Below are 24,327 nucleotides of genomic sequence, written 5' to 3'. Positions count from 1 at the left end.
ACTAGCGGTGACGTCATCAAGGTTACCGCAGGACACTGAGGCTGCGTTCTGAGCTGAGCCCCTGACCTACAGTGACCTCGGTGAGATCACTGTTAGCACAGTGAGAAAAAGTCTCTCGGTGCAGCGGTGAATTCACTGCAGTTCACCGAGAAATATTTCTTATTTTTCATGGTGAACTCTTAACAGCTCATTTACATAAAAGAAAAATGTGCATTTCTCTGGATGCACTACAATGTAGTATAATACATATATATAGCTGAAACCAGAAGTTTACATACACTATATAAAAAGACACATATGCAAGGTTTTTCTCAATATCTGAAATGATATCAGAATAAACCTTTCCTGTTTTAGGTCAATTAGGATTACCATAATCTATTTATTTAATTGCCTTGTAATGTTTTCATTTCCTGGTCTGTCTAGATGTCACCTTCTCCCAGAATTCCAAGCGGAGGAAGTTCACCGACCACCATATTCATTTTGTGAGGTAAAATATTTCACTGACTTTTTAAAAAATATTTTTTTACCTCACAAAATGTATCCTCTGTGATCTCCTGCTGTAATGTCAGTATTGTCTTTTGCTTCCTCCCTGCCCAGGAGACAATTTTTAAAATGAACATTTGTTTGTGGGAAAACTTCTTTAAAAAAAAGCAAATATCAACGCCAACATGGCTCCTCATAAAAAGTACGCCAATGACAAAGAAAAGGAAGCAGCAAAGGCACAACGTCGGAGACAACAAAGGGCAAATGAGACTCTTGAAGAGCAACAGCATCGCTGGGACAAAAACAATGCATATAAGCGTAGGCGTCAAGCACATGAGTCCCCTGAAAAAGTCATTAGATTATCACAGGATGCCATTAGGCAACAACAGCGCCACATGCCTGCCCCCATCGGGACATTACCGCACTCCCAATGCGATAACATCAGGCCTCCATCTAGTTATTAAGATTTGACAAATACCAGAATAATGAGAGAGAATGTTTTAAGGCATTTTTATTACTTACTGCAAAGTCAAAAGTTTACATACATTGAATTAGTATTTGGTACCATTGGCCTTAAACTGAATGACTTGGGTCAAACATTTAGGCTATGTTCACACTTTGCGGTTTTTGCTGCGGATCCGCAGCGGATTTGCAGCTGCGGATCCGCAGCTGCGGATCCGCAGGCGTTTTCCATGCAGGGTACAGTACAATGTTACCCTATGGAAAACAAAAACCACTGTGCCCACTTTGCGTTTTTCCGCTTGAAAATCAGCGCGGATTTTCTGCGGAAAAAAAAGAAGTAGCATGTCAATTCTTTCTGCGGATTCCGCAGCGGTTTTCCACCTGCACCAATAGGGAAGTGCAGCTGGAAACCCGCAGTGGAATCCGCAGTTGAAACCGCACAAAAAAACGCACTGAAAACCACCGCGGTTTTGCACTGCGGTTTTTCCAAATCCGCAGCTGGAAAATCCGCAGCAAAAAAAGGAACGTGTGAACAAGCCCTTAAGATATCCTTCTACAAGCTTCTCACAATAGTTGGTCAGAATTTGAGCCCATTCCTCCTGACAAAACTGGTGTAACTGATCCAGGTTTGTAGGTTGCCTTGCTCACACCTGCCTTTTCAGCTTTGCCCATACATTTTTAATAGGATTGAGATCAGGGCTTTGTGATGAGCACTCTAAGGCCATGTTCACACTTTGCGTTTTTTACCACGGAACCGCCACGATTTTGATGCTGCGGGTCCGCAGCAGTTTCCATTGTGTTTACATTTACATGTAAACCCTATGGAAACCGCAAACCGCTGTGCACATGCTGCGGGAAAAACCGCGCAGAAACGCAGCGGTTTACAACCCGCAGCATGTCACTTCTTTGTGCAGAATCGCTGCGGTTCTGCACCCATAGAAATGCATTGAACCGCTTACTTCCCGCATGGGGCTGTGCCCACGTTGCGGGAAGTAAGCGGATAATGTGCGGGTGGTACCCGGGGTGGAGGAGAGGAGACTCTCCTCCAGGCCCTGGGAACCATATTTGTGTGTAAAAAAAAGAATTAAAATAAAAAATCATGTTATACTCACCTCTCAGCACTGCACGCGGCCGTCCGGTCAGAGTTGCTGTGCGAACAGGACCTGCGGTGACGTCGCGGTCACATGACCGTGACGTCGCGAAGGGTCCTTCTTGCACATCATCTTTGGAACCGGACCGCCGGGTGCAGCGCCGAGGAGATCGGGACGTCAGAGGGTGAGTATATAAACTTTTTTTTTTTTATTTTAACATTACTATTGATGCTGCATATTGCTGCATATGCAGCATCAATAGTATAGGCAGAAACCCGCAGCGGAACAAACCGCGATAAATCTGCAGGGATAACCACAGCGGTCTTGCCCTGCAGATTTATCAAATCAGCTGCGGGAGAACCCGCAGAGGTCACCCGCAAAGTGTGAACATGGCCTAAAACATTTACTTTGTTATCCTTAAGCCATTTTGTTATCATTTTGGCAGTATGCTTCAGCTCATTGTCCTTTGGAAGTCCTATTTCCGCCCAAGCTTTATCTTCCTGGTTGACGTCTTGAGATGTTGCTGCAGTATTGCCACATAATCTTCTTTTCTCATGATGCCATCTATTTTATGAAGCAGGCCAGTCCCTCCTGCAGCAAAACAACCTCACAACATGATGCTGCCACCCTTGTGTTTCACAGTTGGGATGATGTTCTTAGGCTTCCAAGCTTCTCCCTTTTTCCTCTAAACCTAATGATGATCATTATGTCATAAAAAGTTAAATTTTATTTTCATCAGACCACAGGACATGTCTCCAAAAATGAAGGTCTTTGTTCCTGTCTGCATTTGCAAACATTAATCTGGCTTTTTTAGGTTTCTTTTGGAGTAATGGCTTCTTCCTGGCAGAGTGGCTTTTCAGTACATGTTGATACAGTACTCGTTTCACTGTGGATGTTGACACAATCTTACCAGCTTCTGCCATCATCTTCACAAGATCTTTTGCTTTTGTCCTTTGGTTGATATGCACATGTTGGACCAAAGTACGTTCATCTCTGGGACACAGAACCCGTCTCCTTCCTGGGAGGTATGATATGGCTGGACATTCCCATCTAGTTTGTAATTGCGGATAATTGTTTGTACAGATGAACGAGGCACCTTCAGGTATCTTGAAATTGTGAAAGAAGGAATATAAACCAGCTCACCCGTGATGCATAAACCAATCTTCGGGAGCACGGACCCGCTGTGTCCAGGCGTATAGAATCCAAAAAAAGAAAAGAATGTCCAGCTTCACCGAATCCGTAAAAAAGAGTTTTCTTTATTCACAAACTTTTAAACATAGAGGATACAGACTTCAGCACTTTTAGGCCATGTGCACACGTTGAGGATTCTGCTGCGGATTTTTCCGCAGCGGATTTGGAAAATCTGCAGTGCAAAACCAGTGCGGTTTTCACTGCGGATTTTATCGCGGTTTCTTCAGTGGATTCCTCTGCGGTTTTTCAACTGCACTTTCCTATTGGTGCATGTTGAAAACCGCTGCGGAATCCACAGAAAGAAGTGACATGCTGCGGAAAATAATCCGCTGTGGAAAATAATCCGCTGCGTTTCCGTGCGGAATTTTCCGCAGCATGTGCACAGCGTTTTTTTTTTCCCCATAGGTTTACATGGTACTGTAAACTTTGGGAAAACTGCTGTGGATCCGCAGCATCAAATCCGCAGCGGACCCGCAGCGTCAAATCCGCAGCGGATCCGCAGCGTGTGCACATACCCTTAAACATATCAATTAAGGGAGCTTAGTCTCCAGAAACGCGTTGAGATTCTTACCCATATGGTTCGTGCTGAAGTCTGTATCCTCTATGTTTAAAAGTTTGTGAATAAAGAAAACTCTTTTTTACGGATTCGGTGAAGCTGGACATTCTTTTCTTTTTTTGGATCTTGAAATTGTACCCATGGATGAGCCAGACTTGTGCAAGTCCACAATTCTCTTCCTGATATCTTGGCTGATTTCTTTAGACTTTCCATGATGCTACACAAAAGAAGCAGTGTGTTTCAGGTGTGCATTAAAATGCATCCACATGTGTGTCTTTAATTAACTCAGATGTTGCCAAATCAGAAGCTTTCAAAACACATGGCATCATCATATGGGCAGTCCAGAATTGTTTCAAGGCACAGCAATCTTACTGCATGTAAAAATTTTACTTTGAAGTAAGTAATAAAAATGGTTTAAGACATTCCCTCTCTCATATTATTCTGGCATTTGGCAAATATTAATAATTATGGTAATCCTAATTGACCTAAAACAGGAAAGGTTTATTCTGATTTCATGTCAGATATTGAAACAAACATACATGTGTCTTTTTATATAGTGTATGTAAACTTCTGGTTTCAACTGTAGGTGCTACATCCAAACCTACAAGAGAAAAAGTAAGTAAAAACCCTGATGTAACTAAGTAAAAAAGCAAAAGTGCATTTAAATAACACAGAGTTTATAGTAATACTGTTTTTTTATTTAAAAAAATAGCACAAAAGCCATCCCACCGCGTCAAGGTAACTCTGATTGGGACAGATCAGTCTGGTGTTCTCTGGTTGGGCCCGGCTTTTTTGTCTGCCCTTAGTCACACTGAGGTCAACATTGACACATGGCAAGGTTTTAATATTAGACAGTGTAGGAATGTCCCGATCAGAGTTACCTTGACACGGTGGGTTGGCTTTTGTGCTATTTTTTTGTTCAAAAAAACAGTATTACTAAAAACTCTGTGTTATTTAAATGCACTTTTTCTGTTTTACTTAGTTAAATCAGGGTTTTTGCTTACTTTTCCTCTTGTCGGTTTTAATGTTTTGTGGCCAATGTGAACATGCGTTTAACTTCTGCATGTGTACCAACTTAAGTTAAGCTCAATTTTTGTGGGGTTTTTTTTGTGCTACATCCAGTAGTAAAACAATAAAATAAGAACGAAAGAACTACAAAAATGATGTTCACGCTCAAGATAATATAACAAGTTATACAAGAAATATTTTAATGGCAAACAAGAAACATACATTTAAAAACAAGTAAAACAAACACAAAACTAAATTAAAAAAGGGGTAGTGTAAGCTGAAGCAAGGACATGTATATGCCAATTGCCACCCACAATAGGGAACACATAATGGCTGACTATATACTAACCCCTGAATGTGCTGTACGAGGCTGATAGAATTAGAAGTCAGCCTATGTGGTGGGTAATCTAGGCACAGCAGAGAATACCTGTAAGCTGGAAAATACTCAGGTCATCCTAGGGACATAAGAAGTCAAGTCCTGGGTCCAATCTTGTTCTCCTCCTTTTTGTGCCCCTAGGATGACTTGAAAAATATTTAGAATTGAGAGTCCTCGGAGGTTGATACCTTTTAATGGCTAACTGAAAAGATGGTAACAAATTGCAAGCTTTCGAGACTACACAGGTCTCTTCATCAGGCATAGACTAATACAATATCTGAAGAATCACATATGTATGCACAACACAGCACAGAACTGTCATTATGGGAGAGGGGGATAAACAGTTGCGTCCATAAATATTGGAACAGTTCCTAGATAAGGAGTGAATGTTTCGTTGTCCTCTGATTGGGGTCTGATTTTGTTATGATGCCCCATAAGATCTGAAGTGCAAATTCCTTAATTGATGTAAAAAGACATAAATCCATGTGATACATTCATTCCAGCTCTAAGTGTGTCAAAGGTTGCATACATATGTGATTCTTCAGATATTGTATTAGTCTATGCCTGATGAAGGGACCCGAGTAGTCTCAAAAGCTTGCAATGTTTTACCGTCTTTTCAGTTAGCCATTAAAAGGTATCAACCACTGAGGACTCTCAATTCTAAATATTTTTTCTATCTACCGGCTAACATGGTACAGAGATATATATCTTTCCTGTATTAGGATAACTTCAGTATTTTGCAGCTTACAGGTATTCTCACCTGTACCTAGATTATCTTCCACTGATTTTGTATTTGTCATGTTGCTGTTCCGTTTCCATTGAATAGTAGGGTTCTGGCCTAATTGGTTTCTGGATGTATTTACAGGTTATGGGGCACATCTTGGGAGCTTTTTCCAATCCGCAATTATAAGGCATACACCGCAGCAGTGTCCCCAGCTATTGGGAGGCTGTGTATACCTCCCATTACTGTGGTATTAATTGGCACACCATATTTTTGAGTGTGATTGGACCTACCTAAGTTTTAAATGTATGTTTCTTGTTTGCCAATAAAATATTTGTTGAATAAATTGTTAAATTATCTTGAGCGTGCACATCAATTTTGTAGTTCTTTCGTTCTTATTTTATTTTTGTGGAATAAGGCATCGGACCGCAGGTATCAAGGTATCATTGCCTTCAGCTTCCTAGAATCTACATGCCCATACAGACGGCTTCCCTTTAAAGGGTTGGACACTCACAGTGGCAGCAATTTCCTACAGCGAGAGGAATACAGGTATTTTTTTTACTTGTAAAGGACAAATAATTTGCATACCATTATTCCCATGAAGTATGGCTATCCCATGAGTCCCCTTATGGTAGATGGTCGTCATCATAAAAGAAACAGAGCGTCCTAGACCCTAGAAATTAGAAGTACTCTCAGCAATCCTGAATCACCCTGTGTAAATAGTTGGGTAGTACGTGTGACTACCTCTATGAACTTCTATGGAAATGACAATGAAGAGGCCGTACGTGCTCTACTGCTCTAATAACACAGGGGTCATTGAGGGTCATACGGTACAACAGCCACCGGGGTATAAAAGCTGCAGACTGCCCCAGCATGCTGGCACTATAAAGGCCGAAAGACGGGCCGATATAATCAGGACCATGACTAAGTAAGGCCTCCTTCACATGTCGGGGCTTCCAGGATGTGTGGTATCTCTTTTTTTGCACAGATATCACAGGTACCCATTGTAACCTATGTTGCTGTCTGTTTTGCTCTGACAGTACGAATGACAAGGGCAATTACAAGTCTATGGGTCCGTGTAAGACACATACAGAACACGGATGGCGTAGGTGTGCTGTGTTTAACATTGCAAACTATAGGGGAAGCTTTAATTGTGGATATTGTCCGCGCTGCTGAACAAATAGAAATCTGGACGTACTGCTGAAAAGGAATGGTGGTTTTATTCAACGTGTTTCAAAGTCTATATATGACTTCTTCCTCAGGATATACTACACACATATCAATACGTGATGTGATATGAAACCACTGAGGGCACCAGTGCCGGTTTTCCATGTATGTGTTCAAATACGGACATGTGAAGGAGGTCTACCAAAAGCTCACTTCCCATTACCAGCCCGTCTAAACAGGCCGGCAATCAACCACACAACGCTCATTTCGTTGGGTGCAATGATTTTAAGACAGGCGTAAAGGGATTATCTGGGAGCATTGTAGTAATGATCTTTCCACAGGATAAGTATTAATATCTGATCAATAAGGGTTCACCATACGCCACACTCACTAATCAAATTTTGTTTGCCGACCAATGGATGTGCTTGAATGGAGCAGAAAAGGGCGTCTACATTCAATATAGGGGTGCAGTACTCAGCTGTGGACGCTATGCATTGAATGGAGTTTTGCTTTGCAGCTCTGTTCAAAGTATTTACGGTACATCCAGAGGCCATGTGAGCAAATAACAGCTGATCTAAGTTAGCAATATAATGTAACTGGACAGCCCCTTTAAGAATCGTCAGTCAGCAGCACATCATCCTGTGTAAATATAAGAATGATATTCTATGCAAACAGAATGGTCGCACTAACAATTGTTGCGTACTTTTATAGATACATGTATTGTCTGTATATACTATGTGCTTTAGATCTGTTAAGTATGTTATATGTACTATATTTTACAGATCTACAGGAATATGGGCACAAAGAACTAAACTCAAGAGCATGCAAAAGTTTCAGGCAGGTCTGAAAAAATGCTGCAAAGGAAGGACGCTTTCAAAAATAGAAATGCTAATAGCTTATTTTTATCAATTTTACAATGCAAAGTAAATGAACAAAAAGAGAAACCTAAATAAAATCAATAATTGATATCACCGCCCTTGGCCTTTACAACACCACAGATTCTTCTAGGTACTTGCACACAGTTTTTAAAGGAACTCGGCAGGAGGTTGTTCCAAACATTTTGGAGAAGTGACCACAGATCTGCTGTGGATGTCGCTTGAGCAAATCCTTCTGTCTCTTCATGTAATCCCAGACACGAAGTGGAGGATAAGCCTCTGTGGGGCCGCATCATCACATCCAGGACTCCTTGTTCTTTATGCTGCAGATAGAGCTTAATGATATCGGATGGATGTTTGGGGGTCGTTGTTCTACAGGAGAATTAATGTGGAGCCCATCAGACGCCTCCCTGATGGTACTACATGATGGATAAGTGCCTGCCTGCATTTCTAAGCATTAAATTACAGAACTAACCCTGACAAATCCCCAACTCCATTTGCTGACATGCAGCCCCAAACTTGACTGGACCCTCCACACTTCACTGTTCCTGCAGACGCCCATCATTTTGCAGCTCTCCAGCACTTTGGGAACAAACCGACTTCTCTTAGAGCCAAATATTTCACCTGGAAACTATCAGTCCAGAGAACCGGCTGCCATTTTTATGCCCCAGTCCTTATGTTTTCATGCAGTTTAGTTGCGTGATCCAGTTTCCATGTAGAAAGTTTGGTTTTCTGGCTGCAATTCTTCCATGATCCCCATTTCTGAGAAGACATCTCCGAACAGTAAATTTGAGTAGTTTGGTCCCACTAGTTGCTGCCATTTTTGAGCTAATGGCACCGCTGAACATCTTCCGATTATGGAAGGGAAGAAAACATGATGTCTCTTTCAACTGCTGCAATACATTTCTTGGCCGACCACTACGTCTTCGATACTCAACGATGCCCATTTCTTGATGCTTCTTCAAAAGAGATTGAAAAGTCAATGAGCTCTGAAATCTTTGCCTGGTAGAAACCTTACTGACGTAGACTTGCTGCTGCCCTTAGTCTTGTCATGATAAATGTAACCTGTCACAAGAAACTGTCTTCCACAACCTCACCTTCATGCAGATTTGGTTGGGTCTCATCCAGTCTTAAGCCTCAAACACAGCTGTTACTGTACAACCTACATAAGAGAATCATGATCATTACCACCCATTTGGTTTAACTGGTTTCTGATCTAACTATAATCCTATAAAATCCCTGTGTGTACGAGAGCCTAAACAATTAATGCTTTGAAGCTGTTTTAATGGCAAAAGGCAGTCACAAAACATAAATGTGATTTAGATTTCTCTTTTATAAATTCACTATGGATTTTTTTAATTGCTAAAAATTTTTTTTTTTAAAAAAGTGTTAATAGTTACTTTGCAGCATTGTTTCCACATTGGTCTAAAACTTTTCCCCAGAACTGTATTTGGTGAGAATATAATAATTGGTGTCCATTGTGGAGCTCTGTACTACGTGTGGTGAGAATGTCTTGTGTATTCTTTAGCTCTGTCCTGCGTGTGGTGAGACTGTCCTGTGTATTCTCTAGCTCTGTGCTGTGTGTGGTGAGAATGTCCTGTGTATTCTCTAGCTCTGTGCTGTGTGTGGTGAGAATGTCCTGTGTGTTCTCTAGCTCTGTGCTGTGTGTGGTGAGAATGTCCTGTGTATTCTCTAGCTCTGTGCTGTGTGTGGTGAGAATGTCCTGTGTATTCTCTAGTTCTGTCCTGTGTGTGGTGAGAATGTCCAGTGTGTTCTCTAGCTCTATACTGTGTGGTGAGAATGTCTTGTGTATTCTTTAGCTCTGTCCTGCGTGTGGTGAGAATGTCCTGTGTGTTCTCTAGCTCTGTGCTGTGTGGTGAGAATGTCTTGTGTATTCTTTAGCTCTGTCCTGCGTGTGGTGAGAATGTCCTGTGTGTTCTCTAGCTCTGTGCTGTGTGTGGTGAGAATGTCCAGTGTGTTCTCTAGCTCTATACTGTGTGGTGAGAATGTCTTGTGTATTCTTTAGCTCTGTCCTGCGTGTGGTGAGAATGTCCTGTGTGTTCTCTAGCTCTGTGCTGTGTGTGGTGAGAATGTCCGGTGTATTCTCTAGCTATGTATTGTGTGTGGTGAGAATGTCCTGTGTGTTCTCTAGCTCTGTACTGTGTGTGGTGAGAATGTCCTGTGTATTCTCTAGCTCTGTCCTGTGTGTGGTGAGAATGTCCAGTGTGTTCTCTAGCTCTATACTGTGTGGTGAGAATGTCTTGTGTATTCTTTAGCTCTGTCCTGCGTGTGGTGAGAATGTCCTGTGTGTTCTCTAGCTCTGTGCTGTGTGTGGTGAGAATGTCCGGTGTATTCTCTAGCTATGTATTGTGTGTGGTGAGAATGTCCTGTGTGTTCTCTAGCTCTGTACTGTGTGTGGTGAGAATGTCCTGTGTATTCTCTAGCTCTGTCCTGTGTGTGGTGAGAATGTCCTGTGTATTCTCTAGCTCTGTACTGTGTGTGGTGAGAAGGTCCTGTGTATTCTCTAGCTATGTATTGTGTGTGGTGAGAATGTCCTGTGTGTTCTCTAGCTCTGTGCTGTGTGTGGTGAGAATGTCCAGTGTGTTCTCTAGCTCTATACTGTGTGGTGAGAATGTCTTGTGTATTCTTTAGCTCTGTCCTGCGTGTGGTGAGAATGTCCTGTGTGTTCTCTAGCTCTGTGCTGTGTGTGGTGAGAATGTCCGGTGTATTCTCTAGCTATGTATTGTGTGTGGTGAGAATGTCCTGTGTGTTCTCTAGCTCTGTACTGTGTGTGGTGAGAATGTCCTGTGTATTCTCTAGCTCTGTCCTGTGTGTGGTGAGAATGTCCAGTGTGTTCTCTAGCTCTATACTGTGTGGTGAGAATGTCTTGTGTATTCTTTAGCTCTGTCCTGCGTGTGGTGAGAATGTCCTGTGTGTTCTCTAGCTCTGTGCTGTGTGTGGTGAGAATGTCCGGTGTATTCTCTAGCTATGTATTGTGTGTGGTGAGAATGTCCTGTGTGTTCTCTAGCTCTGTACTGTGTGTGGTGAGAATGTCCTGTGTATTCTCTAGCTATGTATTGTGTGTGGTGAGAATGTCCTGTGTATTCTCTAGCTCTGTACTGTGTGTGGTGAGAAGGTCCTGTGTATTCTCTAGCTATGTATTGTGTGTGGTGAGAATGTCCTCTGTGTTCACTAGCTCTGTACTGTGTGTGGTGAGAATGTCCTCTGTATTCTCTAGCTCTGTCCTCTGTGGTGAGAATGCCCTGTGTGTTCTCTAGCTCTGTACTGTGTGGTGAGAATGTCCTGTGTATTCTCCAGCTCTGTACTGTGTGTGATGAGAATGTCCTGTGTATTCTCTAGCTATGTATTGTGTGTGGTGAGAATGTCCTGAATATTCTCTAGCTCTGTACTGTGTGTGGTGAGAAGGTCCTGTGTATTCTCTAGCTATGTATTGTGTGTGGTGAGAATGTCCTCTGTGTTCACTAGCTCTGTACTGTGTGTGGTGAGAATGTCCTCTGTATTCTCTAGCTCTGTCCTCTGTGGTGAGAATGCCATGTGTGTTCTCTAGCTCTGTACTGTGTGGTGAGAATGTCCTGTGTATTCTCTAGCTCTGTACTGTGTGTGATGAGAATGTCCTGTGTATTCTCTAGCTATGTATTGTGTGTGGTGAGAATGTCCTGTGTGTTCTCTAGCTCTGTACTGTGTGGTGAGAATGTCCTATGTATTCTGTAGCTGTATTGTGTGTGGTGAGAATGCCCTGTGTATTCTCTAGCTCTGTACTGTGTGTGGTGAGAAGGTCCTGTGTATTCCCTAGCTCTGTACTGTGTGTGGTGAGAATGCCCTGTGTGTTCTCTAGCTCGGTACTGTGTGATGAGAATGTCCTGTGTATTCTCTAGCTATGTATTGTGCGTGGTGAGAATGTCCTGTGGATTCTATAGCTCTGTACTGTGTGTGGTGAGAATGTCCTGTGGATTCTCTAGCTCTGTACTGTGTGTGGTGAGAATGTCCTGTGTGTTCTCTAACTCTGTACTGTGTATTCTCTAGCTTTGTATTGTGTGTGGTGAGAATGTCCTGTGTATTCTCTAGCTATGTATTGTGTGTGGTGAGAATGTCCTGTGTATTCTCTAGCTATGTATTGTGTGTGGTGAGAATGTCCTGTGTATTCTCTAGCTATATATTGTGTGTGGTGAGAATGTTCTGTGTATTCTCTACCTCTGTACTGTGTGTGGTGAGAAGGTCCTGTGTATTCTCTAGCTATGTATTGTGTGTGGTGAGAATGTCCTGTGTGTTCACTAGCTCTGTACTGTGTGTGGTGAGAATGTCCTCTCTATTCTCTAGCTCTGTCCTGGGTGGTGAGAATGCCCTGTGTATTCTCTAGCTCTGTACTGTGTGTGATGAGAATGTCCTGTGTATTCTCTAGCTATGTATTGTGTGTGGTGAGAATGTCCTGTGTGTTCTCTAGCTCTGTACTGTGTGGTGAGAATGTCCTGTGTATTCTCTAGCTATGTATTGTGTGTGGTGAGAATGTGAGAATGTCCTGTGTATTCTCTAGCTCTGTACTGTGTGTGGTGAGAATGTCCTGTGGATTCTATAGCTCTGTACTGTGTGTGGTGAGAATGTCCTGTGTATTCTCTAGCTCTGCACCGTGTGTTAAGAGAATGTCCTGTGTGTTCTCTAACTCTGTACTGTGTATTCTCTAGCTTTGTATTGTGTGTGGTGAAAATGTCCTGTGTATTCTCTAGCTCTGCACCGTGTGTGGTGAGAATGTCCTGTGTGTTCTCTAGCTCTGTACTGTGTATTCTCTAGCTTTGTATTGTGTGGTGAGAATGTCCTGTGTATTCTCTAGCTCTGCACCGTGTGTGGTGAAAATGTCCTGTGTATTCTCTAGCTCTGTACTGCGTGTGATGAGAATGCCCTGTGTGTTCTCTAGCTCTGTACTGTGTGGTGAGAATGTCCTGTGTATTCTCTAGCTATGTATTGTGTGTGGTGAGAATGTCCTGTGTATTCTCTAGCTCTGTACTGTGTGTGGTGAGAATGTCCTGTGTATTCTCTAGCTCTGCACCGTGTGTTAAGAGAATGTCCTGTGTGTTCTCTAACTCTGTACTGTGTATTCTCTAGCTTTGTATTGTATGTGGTGAGAATGTCCTGTGTATTCTCTAGCTCTGCACCGTGTGTGGTGAGAATGTCCTGTGTGTTCTCTAGCTCTGCACTGTGTGTGGTGAGAATGTCCTGTTTATTCTCTAGCTATGTATTGTGTGTGGTGAGAATGCCATGTGTGTTCTCTAGCTCTGTACTGTGTGGTGAGAATGTCATGTGTATTCTCTAGCTCTGTCCTGTGTATTCTCTAGCTCTGTCCAGTGTGTTCTCTAGCTCTGCACCGTGTGTGTTGAGAATGTTCTGTGTGTTCTCTAGCTATGTATTGTGTGTGGTGAGAATGTCCTGTGTATTCTCCAGCTCTGTATTGTGTGTGGTGAGAATGTCCTTTGTAATCTCTAGCTCTGTACTGTGTGTGGTGAGAATGTCCTGTGTATTCCCTAGCTTTGTCCTGTGTGGTGAGAATGTCCTGTGTATTATCTAGCTATGTCCTGTGTGTGGTGAGACTGTCCTGTGTATTCTCTAGCTCTGTGCTGTGTGTGGTGAGAATATCCTGTGTATTCTCTAGCTCTGTGCTGTGTGTGGTGAGAATATCCTGTGTATTCTCTAGCTCTGTGCTGTGTGTGGTGAGAATGTCCTGTGTATTCTCTAGCTCTGTACTGTGTGTGGTGAGAATGCCCTGTGTATTCTCTAGCTTTGTATTGTGTGTGGTGAGAATGTCCTGTGTATTCTCTAGCTCTGTACTGTGTGTGGTGAGAATGTCCTGTGTATTCTCTAGCTCTGTACTGTGTGTGGTGAGAATGTCCTGTGGATTCTATAGCTCTGTACTGTGTGTGGTGAGAATGTCCTGTGTGTTCTCTAACTCTGTACTGTGTATTCACTAGCTTTGCATTGTGTGTGGTGAGAATGTCCTGTGTATTCTCTAGCTCTGTACTGTGCGTGGTGAGAATGTCCTGTGTATTCTCTAGCTCTGTAATCTGTGTTCTCTAGCTCTGCACCGTGTGTGGTGAGAATGTCCTGTGTGTTCTCTAGCTCTATACTGTGTGTGGTGAGAATGTCCTGTGTATTCTCTAGCTATGTATTGTGTGTGGTGAGAATGCCCTGTGTGCTCTCTAGCTCTGTACTGTGTGGGGAGAATGTCCTGTGTATTCTCTAGCTATGTATTGTGTGTGGTGAGAATGTCCTGTGTGTTCTCTAGCTCTGTACTGTGTGGTGAGAATGTCATGTGTATTCTCTAGCTATGTATTGTGTGTGATGAGAATGTCCTGAGTATTCTCTAGCTCTGTACTGTGTGTTCTCTAGCTCTGCACCGTGTGTGTTGAGATTGTTCTGTGTGTTCTCTAGCTATGTATTGTGTGTGGTGAGAATGTCCTGTGTAATCTCTAGCTCTGTACTGTGTGTGGTGAGAATGTCCTGTACATTCCCTAGCTTTGTCCTGTGTGGTGAGAATGTCCTGTGTATTCTCTAGCTATGTATTGTGTGTGGTGAGAATGTCCTGTGTCTTCTCTAGCTCTGTATTGTGTGTGGTGAGAATGTCCTGTGTGTTCTCTAGCTCTGCACTGTGTGTGGTGAGAATGTCCTGTGTATTCTCTAGCTCTGTCCTGTGTGTGGTGAGACTGTCCTGTGTATTCTCTAGCTCTGTGCTGTGTGTGGTGAGAATATCCTGTGTATTCTCTAGCTCTGTGCTGTGTGTGGTGAGAATGTCCTGTGTATTCTATAGCTCTGTACTGTGTGTGGTGAGAAAGTCCTGTGCAATCTCTAGCTATGTATTGTGCGTGGCGAGAATGCCCTGTGTGTTCTCTAGCTCTGTAATGTGTGGTGAGAATGTCCTGTGTATTCTCTAGCTATGTATTGTGTGTGGTGAGAATGCCCTGTGTGTTCTCTAGCTCTGTACTGAGTGGTGAGAATGCCCTGTGTATTCTCTAGCTTTGTATTGTGTGTGGTGAGAATGTCCTGTGTATTCTCTAGCTCTGTACCGAGTGTGGTGAGAATGTCCTGTGTATTCTCTAGCTGTGTACTGTGTGTGGTGAGAATGTCCTGTGGATTCTATAGCTCTGTACTGTGTGTGGTGAGAATGTCCTGTGTATTCTCTAGCTCTGCACCCTGTGTTAAGAGAATGTCCTGTGTGTTCTCTAACTCCGTACTGTGTATTCTCTAGCTTTGTATTGTGTGTGGTGAGAATGTCCTGTGTATTCTCTAGCTCTGCACCGTGTGTGGTGAGAATGTCCTGTGTGTTCTCTAGCTATGTATTGTGTGTGGTGAGAATGCCCTGTGTGCTCTCTCGCTCTGTGCTGTGTGGTGAGAATGTCCTGTGTATTCTGTAGCTATGTATTGTGTGTGGTGAGAATGCCCTGTGTGTTCTCTAGCTCTGTACTGTGTGGTGAGAATGTCATGTGTGTTCTCTAGCTCTGTACTGTGTGTGGTGAGAACGTCCTGTGTATTCTCTAGCTCTGTCCAGTGTGTTCTCTACCTCTGCACCGTGTGTGTTGAGAATGTTCTGTGTGTTCTCTAGCTATGTATTGTGTGTGGTGAGAATGTCCTGTGTATTCTCCAGCTCTGTATTGTGTGTGGTGAGAATGTCCTGTGTAATCTCTAGCTCTGTACTGTGTGTGGTGAGAATGTCCTGTGTATTCTCTAGCTCTGTCCTGTGTGTGGTGAGAATGTCCTGTGTATTCTCTAGCTCTGTGCTGTGTGTGGTGAGAATATCCTGTGTATTCTCTAGCTCTGTGCTGTGTGTGGTGAGAATATCATGTGTATTCTCTAGCTCTGTACTGTGTGTGGTGAGAAAGTCCTGTGCAATCTCTAGCTATGTATTGTGCGTGGTGAGAATGCCCTGTGTGTTCTCTAGCTCTGTAATGTGTGGTGAGAATGTCCTGTGTATTCTCTAGCTATGTATTGTGTGTGGTGAGAATGCCCTGTGTGTTCTCTAGCTCTGTACTGTGTGGTGAGAATGCCCTGTGTATTCTCTAGCTTTGTATTGTGTGTGGTGAGAATGTCCTGTGTATTCTCTAGCTCTGTACTGTGTGTGGTGAGAATGTTCTGTGTATTCTCTAGCTCTGTACTGTGTGTGGTGAGAATGTCCTGTGTATTCTCTAGCTCTGTACTGTGTATTCTCTAGCTTTGTATTGGGTGTGGTGAGAATGTCCTGTGTGTTCTCTAGCTCTGTACTGTGTGTGGTGAGAATGTCCTGTTTATTCTCTAGCTATGTATTGTGTGTGGTGAGAATGCCCTGTGTGCTCTCTAGCTCTGTGCTGTGTGGTGAGAATGTCCTGTGTATTCTGTAGCTATGTATTGTGTGTGGTGAGAATGCCCTGTGTGTTCTCTAGCTCTGTACTGTGTGGTGAGAATGTCATGTGTGTTCTCTAGCTCTGTACCGTGTGTGGTGAGAACGTCCTGTGTATTCTCTAGCTCTGTCCAGTGTGTTCTCTAGCTCTGCACCGTGTGTGTTGAGAATGTTCTGTGTGTTCTCTAGCTATGTATTGTGTGTGGTGAGAATGTCCTGTATATTCTCCAGCTCTGTATTGTGTGTAGTGAGAATGTCCTGTGTAATCTCTAGCTCTGTACTGTGTGTGGTGAGAATGTCCTGTGCATTCCCTAGCTTAGTCCTGTGTGGTGAGAATGTCCTGTGTATTCTCTAGCTATGTATTGTGTCTGGTGAGAATGTCCTGTGTATTCTCTAGCTCTGTGCTGTGTGTGGTGAGAATATCCTGTGTATTCTCTAGCTCTGTGCTGTGTGTGGTGAGAATATCCTGTGTATTCTCTAGCTCTGTGCTGTGTGTGGTGAGAATATCCTGTGTATTCTCTAGCTCTGTGCTGTGTGTGGTGAGAATGCCCTGTGTATTCTCTATCTCTGTACTGTGTGTGGTGAGAAAGTCCTGTGCAATCTCTAGCTATGTATTGTGCGTGGTGAGAATGCCCTGTGTGTTCTCTAGCTCTGTAATGTGTGCTGAGAATGTCCTGTGCATTCTCTAGCTATGTATTGTGTGTGGTGAGAATGCCCTGTGTGTTCTCTAGCTCTGCACTGTGTGGTGAGAATGTCCTGTGTATTCTCTAGCTTTGTATTGTGTGTGGTGAGAATGTCCTGTGTATTCTCTAGCTCTGTACTGTGTGTGGTGAGAATGTCCTGTGTATTCTCTAGCTCTGCACCGTGTGTGGTGAGAATGTCCTGTGTGTTCTCTAGCTCTGTACTGTGTGTGGTGAGAATGTCCTGTTTATTCTCTAGCTATGTATTGTGTGTGGTGAGAATGCCCTGTGTGCTCTCTAGCTCTGTGCTGTGTGGTGAGAATGTCCTGTGTATTCTGTAGCTATGTATTGTGTGTGGTGAGAATGCCCTGTGTGTTCTCTAGCTCTGTACTGTGTGGTGAGAATGTCATGTGTGTTCTCTAGCTCTGTACTGTGTGTGGTGAGAACGTCCTGTGTATTCTCTAGCTCTGTCCAGTGTGTTCTCTAGCTCTGCACCGTGTGTGTTGAGAATGTTCTGTGTGTTCTCTAGCTATGTATTGTGTGTGGTGAGAATGCTCTGTGTGCTCTCTAGCTCTGTACTGTGTGGTGAGAATGTCCTGTGTGTTCTCTAGCTCTGTACTGTGTGGTGAGAACGTCCTGTGTATTCTCTAGCTCTGTCCAGTGTGTTCTATAGCTCTGCACCGTGTGTGTTGAGAATGTTCTGTGTGTTCTCTAGCTATGTATTGTGTGTGGTGAGAATGTCCTGTGTATTCTCCAGCTCTGTATTGTGTGTGGTGAGAATGTCCTGTGTGTTCTCTAACTCTGTACTGTGTACTCTCTAGCTTTGTATTGTGTGTGGTGAGAATGTCCTGTGTATTCTCTAGCTCTGCACCGTGTGTGGTGAGAATGTCCTGTGTATTCTCTAGCTCTGCACCGTGTGTGGTGAGAATGTTCTGTGTGTTTTCTAGCTATGTATTGTGTCTGGTGAGAATGTCCTGTGCAATCTCTAGCTATGTATTGTGCGTGGTGAGAATGCCCTGTGTGTTCTCTAGCTCTGTAATGTGTGCTGAGAATGTCCTGTGCATTCTCTAGGTATGTATTGTGTGTGGTGAGAATGCCCTGTGTGTTCTCTAGCTCTGTACTGTGTGGTGAGAATGTCCTGTGTATTCTCTACCTTTGTATTGTGTGTGGTGAGAATGTCCTGTGTATTCTCTAGCTATGTATTGTGTGTGGTGAGAATGTCCTGTGTATTCTCTAGCTCTGTACTGTGTGTGGTGAGAATGTCCTCTATATTCTCTAGCTCTGTACTGTGTGTGGTGACAATGTCCTTTGTATTCTCTATCTCTGTCCTGTGTATTCTCTAGCTCTGTACTGTGTGTGGTGAGAATGTTCTGTGTATTCTCTAGATCTGTACAGTGTGTGGTGAGAATGGCCGGTGTATTCTCTAGCTCTGTCCTGTGTGGTGAAAATGTCTTGTGTTCTCTAGCTCTGTACTTTGTATGGTGAGAATGTCCTCTGTATTCTCTAGCCCTGTAATGTGTGTGGTGAGAATGTCCTGTGTGTGGTGAGAATGTCCTGTGTGTGGTGAGAATGTCCTGTGTGTGGTGAGAATGTCCTGTGTGTGGTGAGAATGTCCTGTGGGTGGTGAGAATGTCCTGTGTGTTATCTAGCTCTGTACTGTGTGTGGTGACAATGTCCTGTGTGTGGTGACAATGTCCTGTGTGTGGTGACAATGTCCTGTGTGTGGTGACAATGTCCTGTGTGTGGTGACAGTGTCCTGTGTGTGGTGACAATGTCCTGTGTGTGGTGACAGTGTCCTGTGTGTGGTGACAATGTCCTGTGTGTGGTGACAATGTCCTGTGTGTGGTGACAATGTCCTGTGTGTGGTGACAGTGTCCTGTGTGTGGTGACAATGTCCTGTGTGTGGTGACAGTGTCATGTGTGTGGTGACAGTGTCCTGTGTGTGGTGACAATGTCCTGTGTGTGGTGACAATGTCCTGTGTGTGGTGACAATGTCCTGTGTGTGGTGACAGTGTCCTGTGTGTGGTGACAGTGTCCTGTGTGTGGTGACAATGTCCTGTGTGTGGTGACAGTGTCATGTGTGTGGTGACAGTGTCCTGTGTGTGGTGACAGTGTCCTGTGTGTGGTGACAATGTCCTGTGTGTGGTGACAGTGTCCTGTGTGTGGTGACAGTGTCCTGTGTGTGGTGACAGTGTCCTGTGTGTGGTGACAATGTCCTGTGTGTGGTGACAATGTCCTGTGTGTGGTGACAGTGTCCTGTGTGTGGTGACAATGTCCTGTGTGTGGTGACAATGTCCTGTGTGTGGTGACAGTGTCCTGTGTGTGGTGACAGTGTCCTGTGTGTGGTGACAATGTCCTGTGTGTGGCCCCTGTGCGGACATGTCGCTGCTGTCAGTTGCTAGGACGCTTACTATCCTCCACACACCTAGAACGTGATCCAAGGCGGGGACCCCAGTGGAGACGAGGAGCTGTCCGTTGTGCACGGAGGGCCGCGTCCCCCTGATGGCCGGGAGCTTTCCCTGCACCTTCCTCCTGAAGCTCGTCTCAGTCCCGGCTGCAGCACTCACGCCGCGGAGAACGGGCGCAGCCATCTTGTTTCACTAGTCAACAACGCGCTGCATCATGGGAAAGCTTTACGTCGCAGCAGCCAATGAGCTGGGAAGAGTCTATGCAGCGAGCCAATCCGGAGCCTGCTTACTTAGAGCTGTGCCGAGGACAAGATCGCTGACACGGCCTCCCATATATCCTTGGGACTTGCCGGTGAGTAGTGGCTCCATGTTATCACCTAGGAAGCGGTCGTGCAGTCACGTCCTGGGGCCCGTGGTGACCGTGCCTGGCTCACCGTGCGCAGTCATGGCCTCCCGTAATATGCAATTGCCTTGTTTTAAAGCAGCCGTAAACGCGAAGTCCAGTGTCTACGTGATGCAGGGGATGGAGCGGTGTGTGAGCACACCGTGTGCAGGGGATGGAGCGGTGTGTGAGCACAACGTGTGCAGGGGATGGAGCGGTGTGTGAGCACAACGTGTGCAGGGGATGGAGCGGTGTGTGAGTACAACACGTGCAGGGGATGGAGCGGTGTGTGAGCACAACGTGTGCAGGGGACGGAGCGGTGTGTGAGCACAACACGTGCAGGGGATGGAGCGGTGTGTGAGCACAACGTGTGCAGGGGATGGAGCGGTGTGTGAGCACAACACGTGCAGGGGATGGAGCGGTGTGTGAGCACAACGTGTGCAGGGGACGGAGCGGTGTGTGAGCACAACGTGTGCAGGGGATGGAGCGGTGTGTGAGCACAACACGTGCAGGGGATGGAGCGGTGTGTGAGCACAACGTGTGCAGGGGATGGAGCGGTGTGTGAGCACAACGTGTGCAGGGGATGGAGCGGTGTGTGAGCACAACGCGTGCAGGGGATGGAGCGGTGTGTGAGCACACCATGTGCAGGGGATGGAGCGGTGTGTGAGCACAACGTGTGCAGGGGATGGAGCGGTGTGTGAGCACAACGCGTGCAGGGGACGGAGCGGTGTGTGAGCACACCGTGTGCAGGGGATGGAGCGGTGTGTGAGCACACCGTGTGCAGGGGATGGAGCGGTGTGTGAGCACACCGTGTGCAGGGGATGGAGCGGTGTGTGAGCACACCGTGTGCAGGGGATGGAGCGGTGTGTGAGCACAACGTGATGCAGGGGATGGAGCGGTGTGTGAGCACAACACGTGCAGGGGACGGAGCGGTGTGTGAGCACAACACGTGCAGGGGATGGAGCGGTGTGTGAGCACAACACGTGCAGGGGACGGAGCGGTGTGTGAGCACAACGTGTGCAGGGGATGGAGCGGTGTGTGAGCACAACGTGTGCAGGGGATGGAGCAGTGTGTGAGCACAACACGTGCAGGGGACGGAGCGGTGTGTGAGCACAACACGTGCAGGGGATGGAGCGGTGTGTGAGCACAACACGTGCAGGGGACGGAGCGGTGTGTGAGCACAACGTGTGCAGGGGATGGAGCGGTGTGTGAGCACAACGTGTGCAGGGGATGGAGCGGTGTGTGAGCACAACACGTGCAGGGGACGGAGCGGTGTGTGAGCACAACGTGTGCAGGGGATGGAGCGGTGTGTGAGCACAACGTGTGCAGGGGATGGAGCGGTGTGTGAGCACACCGTGTGCAGGGGATGGAGCGGTGTGTGAGCACAACGTGTGCAGGGGATGGAGCGGTGTGTGAGCACAACGTGTGCAGGGGATGGAGCGGTGTGTGAGCACAACGTGTGCAGGGGAAGGAGCGGTGTGTGAGCACAACGTGTGCAGGGGACGGAGCGGTGTGTGAGCACAACGTGTGCAGGGGACGGAGCGGTGTGTGAGCACAACGTGTGCAGGGGACGGAGCGGTGTGTGAGCACACCGTGTGCAGGGGACGGAGCGGTGTGTGAGCACACCGTGTGCAGGGGACGGAGCGGTGTGTGAGCACACCGTGTGCAGGGGACGGAGCGGTGTGTGAGCACACAGTGTGCAGGGGACGGAGCGGTGTGTGAGCACACAGTGTGCAGGGGACGGAGCGGTGTGTGAGCACACCGTGTGCAGGGGACGGAGCGGTGTGTGAGCACACCGTGTGCAGGGGACGGAGCGGTGTGTGAGCACACCGTGTGCAGGGGACGGAGCGGTGTGTGAGCACACCGTGTGCAGGGGACGGAGCGGTGTGTGAGCACACCGTGTGCAGGGGACGGAGCGGTGTGTGAGCACACCGTGTGCAGGGGACGGAGCGGTGTGTGAGCACACCGTGTGCAGGGGACGGAGCTGTAGTGATTGGGTGGATGGAAATTTACAAAACTTATTTGAAGCAACCTATTCAGTTTTCAAGTGACATTGGGGTACCTGTATATTGGAAAACCCCAACAAGTGATACCATTCTGAAACAGCGCCCCTCAACATATTCAAAACTGCTGTCAGGTAGTTTATTAACCCTTTAGTTACTTTTCAGGAATTAAAGGGAACCGGTCACCCCCAAAATCGAAGGTGAGCTAAGCCCCCCAGCATCAGGGGCTTATCTACAGCATTCTGGAATGTTGTAGATATGGGTTCTGTCACACTCTGCAACTTTCCAACGATCACAACCAGCGATACGACCTGGCCGTGATCGTTGGAAAGTCGTTGTGTGGTCGCTGGAGAGATGTCACACAGACCGCTCTCCAGCGACCAACGATGCCGAAGGCCCCGGGTAACCAGGGTAAACATCGGGTTACTAAGCGCAGGGCCGCGCTTAGTAACCCGATGTTTACCCTGGTTACCATCGTAAAAGTAAAAAAAAAAAAACAGTACATACTCACATTCCGGTGTCCGTCAGGTCCCTTGCCGTCTGCTTCCCGGACTGACTGACTCCCGGCCGTAAAGTGAAAGCAGATCACAGCGGTGACGTCACCGCTGTGCTCTGCTCTTACTTTCCGGCAGTCAGTTAGAGCGGGAAGCAGACGGCAAGGGACCTGACGGACACCGGAATGTGAGTATGTACTGTTTGTTTTTTTTTACTTTTACGATGGTAACCAGGGTAAACATCGGGTTACTAAGCGCGGCCCTGCGCTTAGTAACCCGATGTTTACCCTGGTTACAAGCGAACGCATCGTTGGATCGGTGTCACACACACCGATCCAACGATGACAGCGGGAGATCCAGCGACGAAAGAAAGTTCCAAACGATCTGCTACGACGTACGATTCTCAGCAGGATCCTTGATCGCTGCTGCGTGTCAGACACAGCGATATCGTATGGATATCGCTGGAACGTCACGGATCGTACCGTCGTAGCGACAAAAGTGCCACTGTGAGACAGTACCCTTAGTCCCCGATGTATCCTGAAAGATAAGAAAAAGGGGTTAGATTATACTCACCCTGGTGCGGTCCTGTCCGATGTGCGTCGCGGTCTGGTCCGGGGGCCTCCCATCTTCATAGGATGACGTCCTCTTCCTGTATTTACGCTGCGGCTCCGGCACAGGTGTACTTTGTCTGCCCTCTCTGACCTTTCCCGGCGCCTGCACACGGCAGTACTTTGCTCTGCCCTCAACAAGGCAGACAAAGTACGCCTGTGCCGGAGCCGCAGCGTGAAGCCAAGAAGAGGACGTCATTGTAAGAAGATGGGAGGCCCCGGACCGCGACGCCCATCGGACTGGACCGCAGTGGGAATGCCCCTGGGTGAGTATAATCTAACCTCTTTTTTCTATTCGCCACGACAGCACCCACTAGAGAGAGGGGATCCGCCCCTAGGAACAGGAAACCTACAGAGAGATAAAAGGGGCGGCCCCCCCTCGCTCCTCAGTTGGTTTCCTGTTCCTAAGGGGAACCCACAGAGAAGACTCTATGGAGTTGTTAAGAAGAGGAAAAACTCGCCTGGATGCCGCCTGTTCGTCTCTGCTGAGCGACAGGGGCTCCAGAGCGAGTAGACAGAGTCGGGGGTTCCTGCTGGTTCCCCCCTCATCTGCTGTGGTCTGCTGAGAGGCCTGAAGTTAACAACGGTCTCCCTGCTGGGACATCGTTGTAGGGGATGACCGGTGGAGCGGTGTACCTGGTCTGACGGGACCTGAGCCAGGTAACAATACCCTCCGGATGATGTGGAGCGGTCGTCGACTTTCCCCCAGTCCCTCAGGTATGGCGACGACATGGTGCGGGAGTAGCGCTCTCGGAGACTGCCGACAGGCTGCAGAGATGCCGGCGCATGCGCGGTACAGCCGAATCCCGGATGTAGTCCCCTGAACCTCTGAGGTCGGCGTTCTATTTCCGGGGAAACCGCCATGTTGGATTCTTCTAAGCGTTTTTTGTCCCCCTGACGCTACACTGGATCTGAGCAGGTAAAAAAAAAAAAAAAGAGGGGAGGAACGGCAGGAAAGGGTGTGGTTTGGAAGGTCCCTGCACTATAAATTGCATATTGGCAGTGCAGACAGTGCGCTATCATGTCGTCCCAAGAGGAAGTCTGTGAGCGCCCTATAGAGGACCCACTAGTACCCGGTGGTGAAACCAGAAATAGGAGTAGTGGACACTCAAAAAAGAGTTACTCCACTGACAAATCAGGAAGGAAGTCGTCCCTTTCCACACCCCAGGCCAAGCAAACCCAGCAACCGGTATACAGATATACTTCTGGGTGAGTGTTTATATAGCTTCAGGGAAGCTTATATTGTTTTCCTCTGCTTATGTTTTTAGGCAAAGAGGACGGGGAAAACCAAGCACAAACAGTGTGCTATATGTACTGAGCCCCTGCCTGACTCTTATCTTAAAAAACTGTCAGGCCTGTATAGACAACACCTTGCGGCAGGAGGAGTCCGTTAAGATGAATGAGATATGGCTTATAATTCGTGAAGAGCTTCAGTCGTTAGGAAG

At 46.4% G+C, this 24,327-nt stretch overlaps 2 protein-coding genes across 6 annotated transcripts in view; one reads left to right on the top strand and one right to left on the bottom strand.

Moving 5' to 3' along the window:
• Positions 1-19,659, bottom strand: part of ELP4 (elongator acetyltransferase complex subunit 4) — a 552,864-nt gene extending 533,205 nt beyond the window's left edge. For both annotated transcript variants that reach the window (XM_077288061.1, XM_077288062.1), the window contains exon 1: positions 19,413-19,659. In XM_077288061.1, the coding sequence (XP_077144176.1) occupies positions 19,413-19,578 (166 nt within the window). In that variant the 5' untranslated portion in view covers positions 19,579-19,659. The remainder of the gene's footprint in view (positions 1-19,412) is intronic.
• IMMP1L (inner mitochondrial membrane peptidase subunit 1) overlaps positions 19,619-24,327 on the top strand; it is a 90,567-nt gene continuing 85,858 nt past the window's right edge. The window contains exon 1 of one of the 4 annotated variants that reach the window (XM_077288063.1): positions 19,619-19,747. The gene's annotated coding sequence lies outside the window, so the exon portion shown is untranslated. Of the gene's footprint in view, positions 19,748-19,772; positions 19,851-24,327 lie in introns of those variants that run through there. The other 3 variants (XM_077288064.1, XM_077288067.1, XM_077288065.1) reach the window with 3 other exon arrangements.

This window comes from Ranitomeya variabilis, chromosome 2, assembly GCF_051348905.1.
Source record: "Ranitomeya variabilis isolate aRanVar5 chromosome 2, aRanVar5.hap1, whole genome shotgun sequence".
NCBI lineage: Eukaryota > Metazoa > Chordata > Amphibia > Anura > Dendrobatidae > Ranitomeya > Ranitomeya variabilis.
This window is presented reverse-complemented; position numbering and strand designations above follow the sequence as displayed.